At 37.4% G+C, this 20,950-nt stretch overlaps 1 protein-coding gene across 8 annotated transcripts in view; it reads left to right on the top strand.

Annotated features, from left to right (window-relative positions):
- PCLO (piccolo presynaptic cytomatrix protein) overlaps window positions 1-20,950 on the top strand; it is a 328,066-nt gene that overhangs the window by 202,890 nt on the left and 104,226 nt on the right. For all 8 annotated transcript variants that reach the window (XM_088054917.1, XM_088054916.1, XM_088054918.1 and 5 more), the window contains exons 9-10: window positions 2,077-2,158; window positions 14,770-14,895. In XM_088054917.1, coding sequence (XP_087911043.1) covers window positions 2,077-2,158; window positions 14,770-14,895 — 208 coding nt within the window. The remainder of the gene's footprint in view (window positions 1-2,076; window positions 2,159-14,769; window positions 14,896-20,950) is intronic.

Genomic DNA, 20,950 nt, shown 5'->3' with positions numbered 1-20,950 from the left:
TTTTCCTGTTTGTTCTGCCACTTTCAGAAATGTACTGATCTGAAAGTAAAAGCCTAATGACATATTCCATTTAGGTACTGGTTCCCACCAACAATAAAAGAATAATATACTACCCTGGATGCTAATAAAATTCAATGCTTTTATTCAGATCTATATGAATCACAAAGATTTATTCTTCTCATAAAATTCTGGAAGTAATGAGAAAGTAATAGGTTAAGAAGGAGACAGTCCATATTTTCTCATGTATTTGTTAGAAGTCATGTACAATATGGCATTGAATATTCTTGGATTGTTATTTATTAAAAGAATGGAAGATAGAGAAAGTAAAATAATATGAAGTTTAAGTGCTGGAGCGTTCCTCAGTTAGATTTAAATGCTCCCACCAAAACGGATCCCAGCTAAGAATCTATTCAGATGTGTTCATACACTTTGTGTAAACAGCAATATTTCATATTCATTTATTTAATTCAAAGTAAAATTAAGTGCATTCTTTCAGATTTTTTACAATTTTATCTAAGCTACCTGTGACAAATGCATCACTTTTATTGTTACATAAAACTTGCTGAATTTCTGACAGTGTCATTTAAAACATAACACTCTCCCTATCCATTAATGAGTGTGGAAGCTTCATAGAACTATATATACTCCTGGTAGTATTAGACTATATGTTCTGACAAGATCCCATGATAAATTCAAATGTCTGCCTGATCTCATGTTCTGATTTATTCTGGAGTACTTGTCCACTGCCAAATCCAAAATCTCCTTTATGTCTGACATTAATTGCAGTCAATAATACTCTCACTGTGTTATGGCAGGATTTGAGTCTTCTAGATGTTAGATGTAACATAATTCACTGGATAAGTAACTGAGTTATGACAACTGGTGTATAAACTCTTCTGCTTACTGTGGGATTGAGCTAAACAAGGCCCTTGACTTCTCTGTTTCCCTTCCCATCATTTGTGTGTGCTATCCATTAACTTCATAAAGTCTCCGGGGCAGAACTAGGTTTGAAGTGCTTGGCTCAGGAGGAGTTTAATCCCTTTAAATGCTACTTAAATATAAATAATAGTAATAAACTCTTGGCAGCAGGCTGCTGATGCACTCGAGCTGCTGCATTGCCATGCTGAATAATATTGTCCCCTTGGCTCCTTGAGGCTGCTCCCTGAGGTCCCATCCTGGAGCAGGCACAGTCGCGCTCCCTCCTCTTGGTCCAGGTGCATCACCCAGGCTTGGAACCACCATGCAGAGGAGAGAAGTGGTGGGTTCAGCTTTGCTACCAAAAGACCAAAACTGCAGACAAAGGAGGGCTGTGATTGCTGTGAGGGGAGTGTTGCAACCAAGCCCTCTGCAGAGGCATTTTGGTGTGGGCTCGGGGCAATCATCCCTGGAAAGTGGGTCAGTGTCTGCAGCTTGGCCCCTCCTGTGCCCAAACCATGGGGCAGGTGGGATCATTTCAACAGGAAGACTGGTTCTTTAGAGTGTGTTGTAGGGTGCATTGCTTTCAGCTTTGACATGGTCTAGGATCAGCCCAGGTAAATGTTACACATTTTCATACAGAATGTAGTCCTACAAGTTTTAGTTTGGGTCTTTCAAATGGCTTTTGGAATTTGAAGACAAGAGGTACATTGGACTATGTGTTTTTTCTGAAACTAAAGCAGTAACTCATGGATGGTAACACATTAACATTTTGTTTTCTTGTCTAAGAAAATAATTTTATAAAAAATACAGGAATAATGTTATGTTTCTTTCTTGTGTTAAATGTTGCTTGAATAAAGGATTAAGGTTGAAGCAAGCTACAGAAGATAGTGACAACCTTCTAGACACTCAGAAAAATCAGAACTAAAGCCATATTTGAGATTAATCTGGATTTATGGAAGCAAATATTCATTACCCCACAGAAGGAATTTGCAGTTTGACAAATGTCTTCAAACTTGGGAGAGTTTTTGAATTGAGATGTTGCGATATTTCTCTGGATGAAATAAGTTTGTTTGCTTGTTTCTGTTTCAATTGTCTGAAATTATTAATGCAATTGTTGTTGGTTTATCTTTTTATGACATGCATATTTGTGTTCCTCAGATAAATGGGAAGCCACTGCAGTACATTTTCCCTCATACAAGGCTCAAACTACTGAGAGACCCAAAGGATCACACAGTTTCAGGTAAAAAAATCCCCCTACGAGACATGATAATTAATTTGATTAACATGAATTATCCAAAAAAATTCCAGTATTAAAAATAGTTCCTGTGGCTGTGCAGCAGTAAATTCAGTGGTCATTTTAAATCTTGCTCATTGACTATAACAGAAAGCAGCAGTGCATGAGAAAGGTCATCTGTTCAAGATATATATAAGCTATATAGACATTAAAAACAGAGGAAAATCTGTGTGTTATCCATATGAACAGTCTGTTTTCTTGTTGCTTTTTATGTAACTCTATATTCCCTGCATGAGTCCTTATAAAATAAGCTTGTGTAGGTGTAGAACATGTACAGAACTGAGAATTTTATTCTTTCTTTTCTGGAACTCTACCCTGCTCTTCTCATAGAGGGAGTTAGCAGAAGAATCAGATCCCATTTTTCTGTGGTGTCTTCACATGGACACATTTATCACAGGACCTCAGATTTGTTCTCTTTTTCCCTGACACTGACACAAATGTTCATGTAAGTCAGAGTCTGCTCGCCAAGGAGATGAAAGTGGCAGAGGTGATACTCATTCACCTCCCAGGCTGAGAGCTGGAATGCAATGTAATATTTTCATGTGTCAAACTGGAAAAGGCTGCCAGGACCTGGCACAGGTAAGGTCTGTCTGAGCTTCTGGAATTGCAGCCTTTCTCACATCTAATACTGATACGGAACTCAAAGTTATTTCAATACACTGTTTTTGTTCTTTCAGAGGTAGATGCTTTAAGCGTTTTTGTCGTGAAACCATCAGGCTTTTAACTTGCTTAAAAAATTCTAATAGTGTGTGTCAAACTCTGTTTTTGCACAGAAGTAATTACCAACTGCCAACCCTGGTGTTCCCTTGAGCATTAAGTAGAAAGTGGCATGAACTTACTTGAATTGCTAAATAATGTTTTCACAGGGTTTCTGGCAGGATAGTCTTGATAATTTCCATCCTCAGAACACACCACATATTTAGGATGTTAAATGAATATTCTCTATGCATTATGAGGTGTTTTCTTGTTAGTCAGCGTAACACCCACCAGTGATTTCAGGCTGCAGAAAGACCCCTCCACCCACACAGCCCAGCCTGAAAGGAGCTGCCAGCTCTGCTGTGTGTCAGCCTGTGCTGCTCCAGGCCCTCCCAGTCCACAGGAACTCCTTGGCAAGCTTGTAGGGATCTTTGCCCTACGGGCTGATGAGTAATGCTGTGATCCAAGCTGCTCTCTTACTCAAAACTAAGAGGAATTACAACCACACAACTGTAAAGCTCGTGATTTAGTGTTGCTGAAGCCAGCTCTTCTATGTAAAATTATTTTCCCTTATGCAGTGGGAAATGCTTATTCCAAATTCTTTGCTAACTCTCATGCTGGCAATCACAGCAACACGCTGTGCCTCAGGGAAAACACCTTGTGAGCAGTGATGGGCAAACCCAACGTGTAGGTATTGACATCTCCTTTACCAATGCCCTGCACAAATGAGGTCACATAGGGTCAAAAATTTACTCAGGGTCCTGCTAAGGTTGTATAGCCCACACTGGGATTGCTTGCTGCTATATCTATATAATATTGTGCTTAAATTCCAGTTGGAGAAAGCAAGCTTGGTTCTGTCTACAAGCTCCAGTCATACTTTTGTGTTTTAGTCCAGAGACATGCTTGGAGACCTGCAGATGTATTTCTGTATGATGCATACATAGACTTCCCTACAAATATTTAAAGGCCTAAAAGCAAATTGTACAGCAAAGAGCCAAAGGTAAAATAGGTGGCCGTGAAACAGAATAATTAGTTGTAGTTTTCACTCCTTACACATCTCTGAAGTACCATAACTCCTTGACTATATACCTCTGTTCCTTCCCTTCTCTCAAGTGTCTGAATGATTTAAGTACATGAAAACTCTCTTCAAATGTGCAGTGCATTATGCTTAGCCTCCAGCTTTCCAAATGACCTCTACCAGAGATCGGCACATGGTTTTAAAAATAATTAAATTTTATTAAACATTATCTACAAACTAATAGTAAGCATCTGTGTTTATTAACCAGACAATGACTGTTAACCAGACGAAGACATAGAAGTCTATTATGCAGCAGAAGTTACTTAAAATATTGGCAAATTAAAAAAATATATACATTTATGCCATCGCAGTTACCTCACTCCAAGAGTTTTGGATATTCATCTAGATTCCATGTCCAATTGCTTCCCCAGGTGATTTCTTTCTCTTTCTTTGTTTGTTTTTGTTTCCTTTGTCTCTTTTTCCTCTTCCTTTCTCCCTGCCCATCTTTCTTATCAAAAGTATCAAAATGAGGTGTTGACTCATTTTGTTTGCTATTTTACTTGTTGCATAAGCACAGGAAGTGCGTGTGTGTTAAAAAATCACAATCCTCAGTAAAGCTCACATGGGGAGCCAGATCTTTCCAAGAGAATAGTCACTGGTGAAACCAGCCTTTCAGCAGCATCTTCAGCTGAACTCTTGTGTTGCTGGATTCTTACAAATTCTTACAAAGCTGGCCTGAGGTCCTGGGTGACCACAACAGCATATGCACCATCCATTGTCTCTGATGTCCTCAGAGTACGTACAAAACATCCTCTGTCTTGGCTATGCACAAAAGCCTCTCCTATGTGATTATTTCTGCGTGTGCAAGAGCAGTTTGTACTTGTGTTTTAAATGATCTATGCGCAGTTTGGTCAGTTCTGAAGCAGGAGCTGCCTGGGGTGATGTCTGAGACTGACAGATTCTCCCCAGGGGATTCATGAATACACCTTCAGTGTACAATTAGTGTGTTTTAGCAGGAGAGTGCACAGCAGGAGTTACATAGGGAAATGTCCTAAACTGTACAAAATTCCCGCTTGGAGAATTCCTGTAACTGTTGACCAGCTGCTTTGCTGGGAAACTGGCCAGTGCTTCAGCCTGTTATCTCATCTCACTGGAGTTCTTGGGCCAACATGGGCATTAATGATTCATTGTGCTGGCTCAGCCCAGATAACCAACTCTCCCAAAGCAGCTGTAATTGTAGGACAAGATTTCATCCTAATATCACCATTATAAATTGAATTCCACAGGTCTCATCATAATCTTACCACTGTACAAGTCACTGCCTGATTATGAATCAAAAAATTGTCACATTCTAAATATCAATAATAAGACTAGTCCCAAATATTCTAAAATTCAGGCTTTTTCACTACATATTATGTGCACATGGATTTGGTTTGCTTTTTGGATTAATGAAAACTGACTCTGAAGTACAGATGCCTTTGATGCCTCTTACATAACCTGGCATAATTTTTCACACAGAACATATAATATGAATTTTGGCATGTCAATGAAGTGTTTGAGGATTGAAAAACCAAGCCAAAATTGTGATGGCAAGACAATAGTAGTGCTGAATGAAGAATAAATGTATACTTGCTCACTGGCTGCTCTGTTGAAGGTTGTTGTTTATTATATGCCATAATCTAGAGCATATAGATCTACTTTTTGAGATATGCCTGTTCTCTCCTCAGACAGTGCTGAGAGGTGTGACAGAATTTCCAAAAATTTACTCTGCAAAGACTGATTCATAATTTGCAATTAAGAAAAAAAGAAACAAAACAAAGAAGAATTGGCATCATAGCTGTGTTAAGGTGCCAAAGCAGTGACGGCAGTGGTCAGTGAATGATAATATAGCAGTGTTTAATGCTCCAGAAACTCACTGTTTGTTTTCACTGAGAGTCCCTTGTTCCTTTTGGATCCTTTAGCAGAGCAGCATAAACACTGTTTTACACTGCCAGAATTTTCTCTTCTTTTTTTTATCACACCATCATAATATTTGAAAAAGTGAATTAAGGATATGGCCACTGAAGGTAATGAAAGCACTGGCAATACCTTTGGAAATGCTGTAAAGATAACTTACATTATGTTATTCCTGATCAGGAAGCTGTTTAGATACACTCAGGAGGAAAATCCAACAAGGCAGATGCATCTCTGTAGGTCTATAAGTACAATGAGTGCAATCAGTCAAAGGTAATTTTTACTCCTTTACCTCATATAGGCTGAGTCAGAAGTAATTCATCCATTTTGAAAGGAGGGATGTTCTGTGTTTCCAGGAAAAAAATGTACCTTTGAGCAGCCAGACTGTCTGTGTTGGGGAACATCCTCTTCAATTCTGGTTAAAAAAAAAAATAAAGGAAGAGGCAGAGAAACAATTTGGAAAAATATGCAAACTTTGTAGTGGAGCAAAGAAATTAATTAGATGGTGGGCAGAAGACTGCATCCCTAATCTCCATCTCATCAGTGATGTCAGTGAAACTGCAAGTAGAATTACAGGGTGGCTATAATGCTGTACACACGTCAGATGTGCCTCATGCTCCATGAGAAATGCTAATTCCTGCAAACAACACAACACTTCTGCAGTGTGCCAGCTCATGCAGTGCTTATGTGAATGGAGAGGAAGGGAATTCAGTGTTTTCCTATATCAAGACCTCACTCTTATAGTCAGTCTCTAAATAAACATCCCTATATATTTAGGATTCTTTCACCTGCAAGTTCAGTAAAATTAGTTCTTACAGCAAAATACTAAAGTGCAAGGAATATGTGATTAGTAATCAATTAAAAACATTTTAAATATAGTCACAGTCTATGTTCAATGTGAGAAGTCAGAGTGAGAACTGCAACCCACCTCCTGTCCTCATACTCTTAGAGGATTACTTATCCTACTTCTTTCGTTTAATGGTGTGAAGAACTGAGAAAATACTTTGCACAAAAAAAAGCAACACCCTCCTGTAACATTCCCCTGTCACTGGGAAAGGACTTAATCCCTAATTAATGGCCACCATTCCCTCAACCACTCACTCCTTATCAGAGAACTGGCACAGAAGGTAAAACCCGTAAACAGAAAGGGACTGAGCTGTCACAGTCAGGCCACATCAGAGATTTTCCTGGGAAGTTGTGTGGTAGTAAATGAGGACAGGACTGGAAATAAATGGAAAGAGAGATGTCTGGTTTTGTCTTAATATCAATTTATCATTAAACTTTTCTTAATAAAAGCAAACAAACAAATTCTTCTGTGTGTTAGAAACACTTCGTATATGTACAAACCATATGTTCCATATTTATGTCTCTTGTCTCCAAATTATTTTAATTTGAAAAGCACTAGTGTGTGTATTTAAAATACTTTCCATGAAATCTTCTTGGCAGCTCAGTTGTTTATGCCTTTTTCAGTATATGAACACTTGTTGAAGATCTTGAGTGGAGGTAATTGAGAGGGCAATGTGTCTGCTAGCTATAAAGGTTCCATTTGCTTTCACAGCTGTCATGCAAAAAAGGCTTGCATAAACAGATCACTGCAACACTGAATGTTAGAGTTCAGTCAAGCCCCCAGATTTCCATGGAGGTTCAGCTGTCAGTCAGTGACATCTATTGAGCTATTGGTGTCTACCAGTAAACACAGACAAAACTCAGTACCTACAATGGATTTTATAGATTTAAAGCTACAGTCTACCATAGATGGCACCATAGATTGTAATGTGACAAATCATCCAAAAAGTAGGGACCTTTACCTTGTTTTCAAGTAGATGTGATAAATGCTTCAAGGAGCTAATTCATAAAACACTTTATGATCCTTCAGGATGATAACCAGTGTGCACATAAGCATGAAGCAGATTTGCAGCTGATATAAATCAATGCTGTGCTCTTAAAGCAACTGCAATATATCTGAATTTCATCAGCTTCTGATTTGACTTTGTGTGTATTTTATGCCTTAATTGCCAATGGCCAAGAAATGCAATAACTGAGTAGATACAATCATGTTTCTAGGAAGCAACTTCATTTAAGCTAATTTTGTTAGAAGCACCAAAACAATTCTTCTGAGGACACTCTTGAAAATGTACCTACATAGACAACCAACCTCTGATATGGATCACATCATGTTATGTATTCCAGAGAATTGCATAAAAATAACAATGCAAATAAAAATTTAGGCTGAATTTTATTATATAAATTATTTTTGCTGCTGTTTTTAAGTTCCTGAGTTAACTTGGTTTTGTTTGCTTTGTCATGTTTCCTTTCTCTCTATTCTTCAGACTTTAGAGATTTCTTTATCACACCTACAGTGTCTAAATAAATAGCTCGCACTTCTTCATGGTACTTTTAACTCTGAACTCTCCAAGAGAAGTCATTGATGTTTTTAATGTGTTAGAGCCTTCTGTTCCATACAGACAGTGGAACAGGGTATAAAATTGTTCTGGCAGATAAGGGCCTATCAGCACCCTAGCATATGTATGGTCTAGATAAGGCTGGAAGAGGAGTGAGGAGATAATTTCTAGTAAATGAAAACAGGAGGAAGGTATGTTCTGTCTCCATTCACAGCCAAATAGTGTTGAAAGGTTTCATATTGTTTGATTTGGATGGATATGTTCTCATTGCTATAACATGGTGCATTGGCACATTACAACGTCTTTCATGCCTAATGTCTCATCTGCATGCTTTCTTGTCCTGCACTTGCTACCATTGGACCTTGACCAAAAAAGGATCACCCTTGTGCTTCTTGGCTTTAATTCACCATTATGGTTTTGTTCTGGTTTGGGGGATTTTTGATATTATTAGAAAGTGATGAAAAACATATTTGGACAAGTCCATATATTGGCTTCTGGATCTGAAACACAACACTTAAGCTCTATTTTGAGATTCAGGCATATCTCCCATTTCAACCTACTCTGAGATAGGTGTTACAGCCCTGTATTTTGCAGTTTAAGTCCATTTCAGTTTTTCCCATTTTACTTCTATATAGTTTCAACTTCAAAGCACACAATATCCAAAGGTGTTCAAATGACCATGGATTTACAGAAATAGTGAGTTTCAGCTACCATCTCGAAGGGTATACTTTAAGGCTCTTAGAAATCAAAATCAGTATCTTTTTTTTATCTTTCTTAAAGTTCATTCACTTAAAATTCTATTAAAAATTCATATAGCTCTATTTTTAACTGTGACAAAAGTCAGATTGCTGCTGACGCTCATACTTACAGTATGCCAATTCACACAATCACATGTGATTACTGAAAGTCTGTTGTACATTCTAATTGCTTCTTTACTTTCCTTGCTCATATAATTAGACAGACAAATGGTTTCATGCTTTCAAAAATTAGCCCAGAGGAAATATTTGCTTGAGTTAACACATGAACAATGTTTACACAGAGCTTCTGGGTCATGTGCCAGCATTCTCCTGCATGTGTTGAAGTTGTTGCTACTGCATAGGACCTATATGATGATTAAACATAATCAGTCCTTGCATTTGCTGCCAGAATGCTATTTATGTTCATGAGAGAGCATTCCTGGAAAATTAATTTTCACTTTTGTATAAAATCAGGACCATCAGCACCAGAAAAGCCCTGCTGGGCCTTGAATTGTTCAGTTTTTTGCTGCTCATTTTTTTCTTTCTTTCCTTTAACCTTTAACTTTTGTAAGGGGCTATCAGCATTTGTTTGAATAGGCAAGTCTAATGATTGCTTGGGTGCTGAAGTGGTTCCAGGAAATCTAGACTGTTTATACTCTAATGGCTATAATGGAGCTGCTCAGCAAAGCAGGGAAAAGATGGTAAGATTTCATGATCTTCCCTGTGACCTGAGAGCAGCAACAACAAATTGGCATCAGTCTGATCTTTATTATCTCCATAAGGGACAAAAAAGACTAAATTGTAATTGCAGGGCTCAGGTTATAGTCAGCATATTCCAGCAAAGTAAATTGCAGTCTTTCTGCCCTGTTGCTACTGTGACACAATGAAGTATACAAGGAGATAGGATTTCATAGTGTCTGAGAAACACTGAGGTACAGAAGTTCAGAATAAATATATCTGAAGGGACAGAAAGTATCTCATGATAGAACTAAGGAAAAAAGAGTGGTGAATTTTGAAAATGCATTTGCAGGAATGCTTGCCAGGTCACCAGTTAGAGAATTTATTAGTGTCAGGTTGTTGGTTACTGATCATATATAATATTTTAATATATATATATATATATATATGCACACATGTAATGAATATGCATACTGAAACAGTTTATAGTGTCTGGAAGGATATGAAATGACAAGTGAAATACGCTTTTGAAAGTCACAGTTGGTTAATTGCCAAAAAGCAAAGAAGGCCATTCAATATTTTTCCTCCAAATATGGATTTCTCACAAAAATAGCTCTGCAGTTATTAAGCACTTGAAATCTTTGAATGAAGCATAGAATGGAGTGGAATGGGATGGAATGGAAGAATGGAATGGAATGGAATGGAATGGAATGGAATGGAATAGAATTAAAATAGAATAGAATAGAATAGAATAGAATAGAATAGAATAGAATAGAATAGAATAGAATAGAATAGAATGCAATACAAAATACAGTATTTCAGTCTGAAAGTGCCTACAAAAACCTTAGAGTTTAGCCACTGACCAATTCAGGGTGGAAGAAAAGCAAAAGTGTGTAGTTAAGGGCATTGTTCAAAAGCCTCTTAAACCCTGACAGGCATGGAGCATTGACCACCTCTCGCAGAAGTCTGTTCCAGTCCTTGACCACCTTCTCAGTCTAAATCTCTCCTGGTACAGCTTTGAACTATTCCCACAAGGTCTGTTCCTGGATACCAGGGAGAAGAACTCAGCCCTTCCCTCTCCATTTCCCCTCCTCAGGAAGCTGTAGACAACAATGAGGTTGCCTCTCGCAGCCTTTCCTCCAAACTGGACAAACCCAAAGCCCTCAGACTCTCCTCACAGAGCAGCACTCCCAGCCCTTTCACCAGCCTAGTTGCCCTCCTTCAGACTCATTCAAGAACCTTGACAATCCTTCTCAAATTGTGGGGCCCAGACCTGTACATGGGACTCAAGGTGAGGCAGAAGCACTGCTGCACACAGTGGGACAATCAGCTCTTTGGCTGTCTGGCGATGCTGTGTTTGATGCCACCCAGGTCAGGGTTTGTCCCCTTGGCTGACACTGCTGACTCACGTCCATCTGCAGCTGAGCAGCACCCCCGGGTCCCTCTCTGATTTACAGCCATTGCTTTCCCCATTTACACTTGTGCTCAGTGTCATAGGTCTAGGATCCAGCATTTCCACCTGCTAAATTTCATCCCATTAATCATAGCCCAATGCTCCAATCTATCTAGATTCCTCTGAAAGGCCTCTTCTTTGTCAAGGGAGTCAACAGCACCTCCCAGGTTTGTCATGGGCAAACGTTCTAGTGGTGCAGTCAACTCCTGCATCCAGACTTTTGACACACATACTGAAGAAACCTGGCCCTAGAATTGATCCCTGAGGAGCACTGCTGGTGTCCAGTCCCTAGCCAGATGTCATTCATTCACTACAATCCTTTCAGCTCTTCCCTTCATCCAGTTCTTCACCAAGAGCATTGTGAACCTACTCATCCCACAGCTGGACAGCTCATCCGTAAGGATGCTGTGAGAGCCAGCATCAAAAGGCATAGTAAAATCCAGAAAAACTACATCCAGCACCTTCCCATCATCCCCTGGGCAGGTGACCTAAAGCTTCAAATTCTGTTCATATGTTCAGCTGTATAACTCAGTGGCTTGCAAGCTAACCGTAGTGATTTAGTATCCTTTTCTTGTGTTTGTTTGTTTATCAATATATAAAAGCAATTTTTTTGCATGATCAACCTTTGCAAAGTTTAACATAATATATTTTATTATATATTTTGGGTTGGGTGGGGTAGGGTTTTGGGGTGTTTTTTTTAGTTTAGCATACTCTATCCTAAGGCTTTAGTTAGGATTAGATGGGAGAGTAGAATCAAAAGTAAATCCAAAGCCTTGGGAGATCAGTAAGAACAGTTTTAATTAATTACCGGTATTCTCGCTTTGAAGCATCCTAAAAAGGATTGGTTTTCTAGGTGTAAAATTCTCTTTGAAGAGATGTTTTCCTGAAGATATTTTCCATGGAAATCAATACTCATAATTCAGAAAGGTGCCTTCTGTTATTCAAATCACAGTGATATGCTTTCTGATGGTTTACTGGTTCTATTTCTTCTAAAGAAAACAGAAGTTTATTAATCTGAAAGTCTAAATGAGAAAGATGAATGTGTGGTTATATCGAAATAGCCTGAGCAATGGAAATTAAGACTCAAAATTAAAAAATAAAAACAACAACAAAAACAGGGGGATTAAGGATCTGAGAAAGCATATGATGGGTATTTTTAAACTATCTGCATTCAAGGTTATAAACTGGGCAATGTCATTTCAAACAGAAGTAGTAAGCTCAATATTTTCAATAGATAAAGTATAAATAGGCTTGATATCCCATCTTTACATGAGAATATACAACAGGACCCAATAAATCTTTGTCAGCCAGAACAGAGCGCTTAGTGTTCACTGGGTGAAAAGTAGCTCATTCATTCTGACTACCAGGAATGAAGGTTTTGTAATTAACCTTAATTTTAACTTAAATTGTAATTTAAATATTTTTCTGGTAGTGTTTTTGCAACAAACACACATAAAAACACCCACTCACCAACTCCCATGATTGTCCCTTAGCAAATATATTTCTACTTTATACATAATTTCAGTCATACATTTGAGTCTAAAACCTGCAAACATAGAAGTACAAGCCCTTTCAAAGTGTCTAGGAATAAAAAATCATCATATATTAGCATGGAAATTACTTTCTTTTATTAGCAGTAACATGGACAAAACCAACCAAAAACTAAACAAAAGTATCAGCCAAGATTTTCAGTTCCCTAGTGTAGGTATCCATGTGAATGCCTCTGAAATCAAGTGTACACTCATTTAAATGACAAACTACTTTGCCATTCTGTCACAAATAAGCTATGAGAGATAGAAATACTAACACTGTGCATCACGATAAAATCCTGACTCCAAGGAGTTGCTCCCCTCTGTGATGAAAAGCAGCCAGTCCTACAGATATATTGAAAATTCCATGTGTTGACTGTGTGAGTTAAGATACCGTGTCCTTGTTTGTGTGTGTTGTACATGAAGAATAGTTATTTCTTAGATTTGGTGAACTTAAGAGTTCCCAGTTGTGAACTTCAGATTTATTAACATATTAATAACTCTTTCCATCCTGCTTGATCAGAAGTTCTCTGTGCAGAGCCGCCCACATGAATTTCTAAGTCCTCAGGTTGGACCTATGTTTAATTGTTTTTATAGGTGTAGGCATTCACTTTATGCAATGAGGTATTTATTTTTAAAAACTGTATTGTCTATTTTTTAAAGGACATTTAGAGTCACCCTTAGAATGGTGGTTTTCCTTTCCCTACCAAGTTAGGAAAACTAAACTTTACCTACCAGTGCAAAATTTCAAATTTGCACTGAAATAAGGTAATTAACTTAAAATATTAATGCATTTTGTTCCAATTAAACTGAAAAATCACTCTCCTCAAAAAAATTATTTGATATATGTCTAATTATAAGGAAAGCTGAGTCAAAAAGTATATAGATACAGCTAAACTGGGATAGAAGGACTAGCAGAAACTTTTTTTGTTCAAAAACACAATGTGGCAATCCTTGCACTGAAATTAACTCAGGGCTGACTTGCAAAACATTAATAGCATTATGAGGAAAAGCCTTAATCTAAAAAGATAAACCTTTGCAAGGAGGTGGTGTGGTGACCTTTCTACAGCAGGTTAGTCTAATCACTCAGCAAGTTTGGCTTATGAAATTAATACATTGAAAAATAATTATTTAACTGTTACAATAAAGGTGGGTAAATCAGCCTTTTAATTCCCAGACCAAAGTGTGAATCATCTCATATGGAATTTTCTTCAAATAAAAAAATTGTTTAATTAGTACTGAAAGTTTTAGTTTTTTTGCGCTTTCTTTCAAGGCAAAATAACATGAACAATTGGCAATGCATGAGATTATTTTATTACTTTACATTTTAAGCTTTTGTTTTCGCTCTCATTATTTTGTACATAAGGAAAGTTAGTGATTTGCTTCTCTCCAGCTAAAATAATGAGTGATGAAAATGTTTTTAAATCTGTACTTTATAAAAAAGGAAGAAAAGATGTGATTTAATGATGCTTTACACAGAATTATTGTATGTTTTTCCCACCATTTATTTGCATATCCTTTGATGTGAAAGATGTCAATTAAAAGCAAATATTTAAGAAAAATAATAGTATCTGCCAAGTATAGGTTCATGTAAATGTACATGCCTTGCTGCTCAAAAGAGCAAGCTCGAGGATCTCTGTCAATGTCTCCATAATTATGTGATTCTGAAAGCTCAGATAATATAATTTTTTACCTAAATTGCATGCATGTTGTAGGCATCTGATAAAGCTATCCTTTGAATCTACACTTTATGTGGACTTCTAGCAATTTAATTCAATTAATTAATACCGCAAATAGATTGTCAGAAAAAGATAGGATTAGCTTCAATGTAATTTTTAGTGACTCACTTGTTGTGTTATGTAAGTTATGTAGTAGATGCTCAAGAAGATCTTCCCAAAGTCTTTAGAAGAGCATCACATGTGATGCAGTTAACCCTGATCTTCCAGCCACAGACAGAAGTTATTCAGGACATTTTCAGTAACCTCTGATGACTTGTTCTCTTCCTTTTTTTTTTTCTTTTTTTTTTTTTTTCCCAGTGAATTATTCATTGCTTCAATTCTGTTTAAAGTTTTCTCTTTCTTTTGATCACAGGCAATGGACTGGGAATCCGAGTTGTAGGTGGGAAAGAAATTCCAGGAAGCAGTGGGGAAATTGGAGCTTACATTGCCAAGATCTTGCCTGGGGGCAATGCAGAGCAGACGGGGAAGCTTATAGAAGGTAAGATAAATGCATTATTGAAAAATGGAGCCATGGGGCTGCTGGGAGTTTGCTAGAATTATTTATAACATACATTTTCTCTTACACAATGGATGCAAACTTGTGCAAGGAATGAGAGCTAAACATCTATGATGTTTAAAGCAAAAAGACCTGATAGATTTTATGACTTTTATGGCCAAAGAAAGTTCCTACAATGAGCATTATTATGGCATGTCTTCAGTAATATGTGTCAGCATGCTGTCTGTATGGTCACATATCATCAGCATAAATCGTGGTCATGGGCTTTGAAGATCTTTAACCTGTCTTGATCATCTAAGTATCAATGTTTGAAATGACTTTTATTTCTTAGTTGCACAGGTGAAACAGACACAGCTCTCTCCCAGCTGCATGCACTAACTTTTATTCCTAGTTCCCTAAAGTCCTTCCTAATGTTAGTTTTCCAATTTGGTATAACCATCCAATATGCTCCAATAGACAACAAAGGAAAATAGGTATCCACAGAAAAGCAGTTATTTAATCTAACTTAGACCTCTGTTTCAAGAATTGAAAGCGTCTTCCTCCTTTAATTGGCTTTAAGAAAACTGCATTAAACTTTACTTCATCCTTCAGGCTATCAAAGCTAGTTGGAATGAATTTGACTTCATTATCAATACATTTTCTAGGATTATTGCAATATGCTCATTCTGTCCAATAATTTATTTCTGTGATTACATGAATGCCTTCTCATTACATGAGAACCTTCTTTATAAAACTTTCTCTTTTTATACCTATTTTCTAGTTCCCTTTTGCATACTTGTATTCACCTGAAGTGTCACTCTATCCATGGACAAAAATAGAGTACATTTGTTTCTAATTCATTCAACTAATTTTTATTTTTCTTAAATGAATGCATGTACACAAGGAAAAATAACAAAAGAAGATAAGTAGAAAGAATAGTTCTTCCAGGCAGAATTCAATTCACATAAGTTTTCTGGGTGGCAAACAAGTGAAAAACGTAACGATTAAATCAAAATCACTGTGAAGGCAGGAAAACTGAGTAAATTGATTAAAGAGTGTATTTACAAGGAATAGTATAAATATTCTGTGGGTATTGCAAATCAGTGTCACCTGCATTCACCCCACAGCTTTTTACATCCTTGCTGTTTTCTTTGCCAAAATTCTAATGATACACAACAACAACAACAACAACAAAAAAGGCACACAAGCCCCAATGTCAATGAAATTAAACAGAAAATTAAAAATAAATATATTTCTTTTTAGCCTATAGAGTTGACTCTGATATTCATTTTAAATGGGTAGTATCTCACTTACCAAATAATAGAATAGTGTTATTTTTTGTGCATGAACGACGAAAGAATTGACCTTAATTTTGTGTGTTTTGAAGCAAGTATTTGTTTTGGCTCCCTCCATACAAATAACTAGGTCTTTCATAACTGTGCTAGATCACGCATACATTGTTTCAGTACCAAGCAAGTAAAGAGGAAAATGTGGTTAATCAACATTTCCCCAAGACTGGACATTTCAAGAAAGAGAATGAGCAGTCACAGATTAGAATTATCTGTGGTCTTTTGGTTTATTTTGCCAGGAAACTTTCTTTACTCACCGTATAGGTTCATTTCAGCAGTGATCAAGAACATCTTGGAATGTATAACTGCAGGAGAAATCTGACATAGAAAATTACTTTTTAATCTGTTTATATAATATATTTCAAAGGTTTATTCCTATTCTATAGGAAGATGAATATGAAAGTAAAATATTTATTCTTTCGTTTTGCTCTCCCACCATATGTTTCTGAACTGACCTTTTTTAAAGTATCCTAGACTTGGATAAATTGGCATAGATCAACTCCATCAAAATCCCTATATTTCATCTGTAGGATTTGTCCACACAATGTCTCAGAATATATTTCAGTATTGATGTGTTAAATGTTCTCTCAGAGAAAAAAAATGCTTCCTGCAGAATGCACTTTGACTATGACATAAAAGACAAACATTTCCTCTCACTGTCATTTACCATTAGGTCCCACCTTTATATTTAGTTTAAATTTTATGTTATTTCAGATGGCTATCAGAGATCAACAAAGAATATTATCTACTTCACTGTGAGTTGTGGTTAGCTTAGTGGAAATATGACTGGTGCCCATTTAACCTCCACCTTTCAGAAGTGCTAAAATACACTGAGGTCTTAAATCATTCTCATATTGATCTGTGTAAATCCAGCCAGACTGCTGTCTTTACCAACATGGCTGATATTGCTGTCTCTGAAAAGAGAGCCTGTCTTTCTTTCCTTTTTCAAGATATTTGATGTTTCTCACACCACAGAGGGAAAACATAAACAAAACTTTTTATTTTGTTATCTGTAAATGCAATTACTTTTTTTTGTTGTTGTTGTAATCATGAGTCACTTTCCTGATGAAATACTGTGTGACTACAAGTTAGAGTATAAACCGAGTCATGAAGTAAACGTATACTAATGTCCTTACAAGTTAATATCTTGACTCATTAGCCTTTCTAAGAACATGAATCGCTGTGAAAAATCCCATCAACTTAATTAATTCCTCTAATTCTAAAACCTCTGGGTCAGGTCTAAAAATCCTACCAATAGCATAAGAAACAAGGATGGATTTATTGTGGCTATGAAGGAAGACAAACTCCTACCTGCTCTCTGTATGACTGCATATAAAGAAATGACACAGAGATAGCATTCCTATCCTGAGGGAATAACATAAAATTTTAGACTATTTGAAAAGCTTTGGAGGAGTCTTAGTGCTGAAAAATTTATTTATAGGTCTGACTGGCAAATACCAGTCTTCTCAGTTCTCTCACCTTGAATTGCTTTCAAATGTCAAAAATATCTCTGATTCATCACTCATTGGCGTAACAAAATCTGGAGGTGGAAGACTCATTCCACCGAGCTCATCAAGTGCAAGGACTGTGTCAATTTGATAGATGTGTCTGTGCTCCCCCTCGTGTTGACAGAAACTGTTCAGTTATATTCCACCTGGTGAATCTACTGAGTGGCATTTCAGCCAGCATTTTTCAGAAACAGAAGAACTTAGAGTGAAGAGCAAAAATAAAATGTTTGTGTGTGTTACCTACTCTTACAAATTTTCTGGATGTCCTCAGCATTCCAGTTTTCTCATTGGACCATTTCAGTAGGCTGAGTGAAGAGCCTGGGAACTGATGAAGAACAGGTGTCTTTATTCCAAGTCTTCAATCAGCCAGACAAGCTGTGTTGCAATGGTTAGGTCGTCTGATGTTCACTGAGATGAAGATATTCACTGACTTTCCAGTCTCCTAGAAATTCTGGTAAACTATCATGGTAAAAAAACTAATGGTGAACTTGGTTTGTGGTGATTTTACTGCCTTTCCTTATACCTCACTCAGCAACCCTGACACTAGACAGACTTCTGTTAAACTGTCCTGAGCCCATATGTGTGCATGACTATTTTTAATATGTATGGATCATTTAAATTATATCTTCCCAAACTTAAAACCAGGGAAATCATATATAGTGAAACTCCTATCATGAAAAATACTGAAATAGAACTTCCTGAAAGAAAAACTACCTGATAGACATACAGACACTGAAAGATAATGACATGTTTTAAAGCTGTTAAATAGGTCAGAACAGAGAAGCTGCACTGCTGTTGGAGAATTCCATCTTAGATGTGATCTTAGTTAATTGTGCCCTCCCTTCAGTCCAATCCTTTAGCACTTGTTTTGATCTAGATTAATAATTACTCTTCTCAAAATGCAGAAAACATTGCTCATGCAAACAGTGTTAGGGTCCTCTCAGAGCCACCTGCCTTCAAGAGTAGGTAAAAGCACATCCAATGCTCTCAGCATCAAAGTCTAAATATTGACAATAAGTTCATAAATGTACTCAGTGCCTTTTATACTTTAATTCACCTACTAAGAAAGAGATGTTCAGCTTTTCTATATTTGTTGATTGCCTTTAATTGTGCTGAAAGTTTACCAGGCCACATAGCCTGTTCCCCTCAGGAAAGTATTTTAAATGAGTGGGTCTTTGGGAATGCCAGAGATCTCTCTCATCTTTAGAAAACTGCAATCTCAGAACTTTAAGATGCCTTCAGGAAATGAAATTGAGGTCTCCCTATTTCCTCTTTTCCCTATTTAATTATGTTTCTTTTCCCTTCACATATAAATTCTTACATATTCTTATACATTCAATTGCCACAATTTTCTTCTGTAAGATTTGATACAGAGCTCACTCTCTCTAATGCCCTAATATGGGGTCAAATAAAACTGAGAGCCTTCCTTAGGACTTTCATGGGATGGCACAGCTTGTGACCTCTTGGATCCACAGACCATAGCCACAGTGTCAACGAGAATACTTTCTCACAAATCTGGAGCCAGTAGAGAGAACATGTTCACTGCTTGTCACCAAGCAACTTTCCACACCAAACTGACATATGAGATGAACAGAGCGTGCCAAAAACATGCTGTTACTGGCAAAAGAGGGCTACATCTAGACCAGTAGGAAGTGATTTCCACCCAAAGCAAAAAAAGATGGGGGAAAGGAGAAAAGAGCTATTTGGATAACCTCCCTCAGAGAGCAGCCTGGCTCCCCACCTTCAGTTCACAGAAGAAAGAGGCAGACCCAGGAAGCCCTGGTAGAAGCCTGCCTTAACCAGAATGCTCTACAGTTCCCACCCATGGTGTGGACTTTGGCTTCTGACCTAGTTCACTTCAAGCATCAGGCTTTATAATGGAAGAATGTATACTGAGTGATTCTTCAAAGGCAGAGAGGAAAAAGTCAGGGCTCAGTGTGACTCTTATCTATATGTATCCAAGTATGGTTAGCACAGCTCTTCATTATTTCCAGAACAGGCAGTTAATCAAAAGGAAAATTATGATAAAGGCATAAGGACTTCTGATGATAAAGAGAGCAGCTGCATTGTTAGGTGAAAATCTACTACAAAATGCCAATCAGTTGATCACCCAGAAATGAGAGTGAAATATGAGAGACTAAGAAATATGAAAGCCCTTGGTAACAATTTTGAATCTGGGGAAGGCTGCAAATGAAAGTGGAAAGACAGCCAACATATTCATTATGTTTAAGCAATCCCTCATGCACAAAGATGTCTGCATTAAATGGAGAAAACTGTACTATCTACAGTTCCTCCTCTGAGGAGAATGTCAATAAGGCTAATGAACAAACTAGAGAGGTGATGGTCACTGTGGGAAGATGATTAACTGTACTTTGGTTGTCTAGTATAAATAAGATGAATCTATCCATAATCAAAATTGGGTAGACGCAATTGGAATGTTATAATCATTGTTTAATCTTTAAAGATTTTCCTGAGTTCTGGGCAATGACATCTTTGAATACAGGTAGCTTTCTCACTCCTCCAGTTAAAGGTGCCAACTAGGTAGCTTCCAGAATCTGTTTCACTTAAGCTGTGCCCTGGGAATGTATCCCTTCATGTGTTTTCAGTTCATAAATTTTCAAGCATAGGTTTTCAAGATTTTAAGTCCTTGCCAGCATGTTAACTTCTTTCAAGTCCTCTCATGTCCTGAGATGCAAGATGCAACTGGATTCCTGACCAGTCCATGAGAAGATAATAAAGAAAATGTTAACAAGTTGTTTGATACATTTTTGAATACATATTTGAATAGCACCAAATGCTGAAAAACAAGGCCAGACTGTCTCAGATGGTCTTTTGCAAAGGCAGTACAGACATAATGGCTGTCCATCTTACCAAAGCTATCTCTTGTCACATTGCAGACGTGCTTTGCATGTTTCTTGGAAGATGCAGTGTGACTGGAATGGTCATGGACACCTAAGTAGTTGGAAGAGCAGAACAGAAGCAATAAGTCACAGTCCTTCTCTCTACCCTTGTCACGCCTCCCTCTTATCCATGAGTTATAGATGAGCACAAGTGTAACTCTGGCTAATCTTTTATCAGTCACTGGCTGGTCATTTACTGGTGGGAAGTGCAATAGGCACCAGGTCTTCCTGAGGTTTAAAATACTGTAGTGAGCACTGCTTGCTGTTTAGACAGCTAAAATTGGAAACATTGATTAGGGTA

Source organism: Pseudopodoces humilis, chromosome 5 (assembly GCF_049639895.1).
Source record: "Pseudopodoces humilis isolate 2021_Gansu_Grassland_sample_001 chromosome 5, ASM4963989v1, whole genome shotgun sequence".
Classification (NCBI taxonomy): Eukaryota; Metazoa; Chordata; class Aves; order Passeriformes; family Paridae; genus Pseudopodoces; species Pseudopodoces humilis.
The sequence above is the reverse complement of the archived record's forward strand: the minus strand, read 5'-3'. Positions and strand labels throughout refer to the sequence as shown.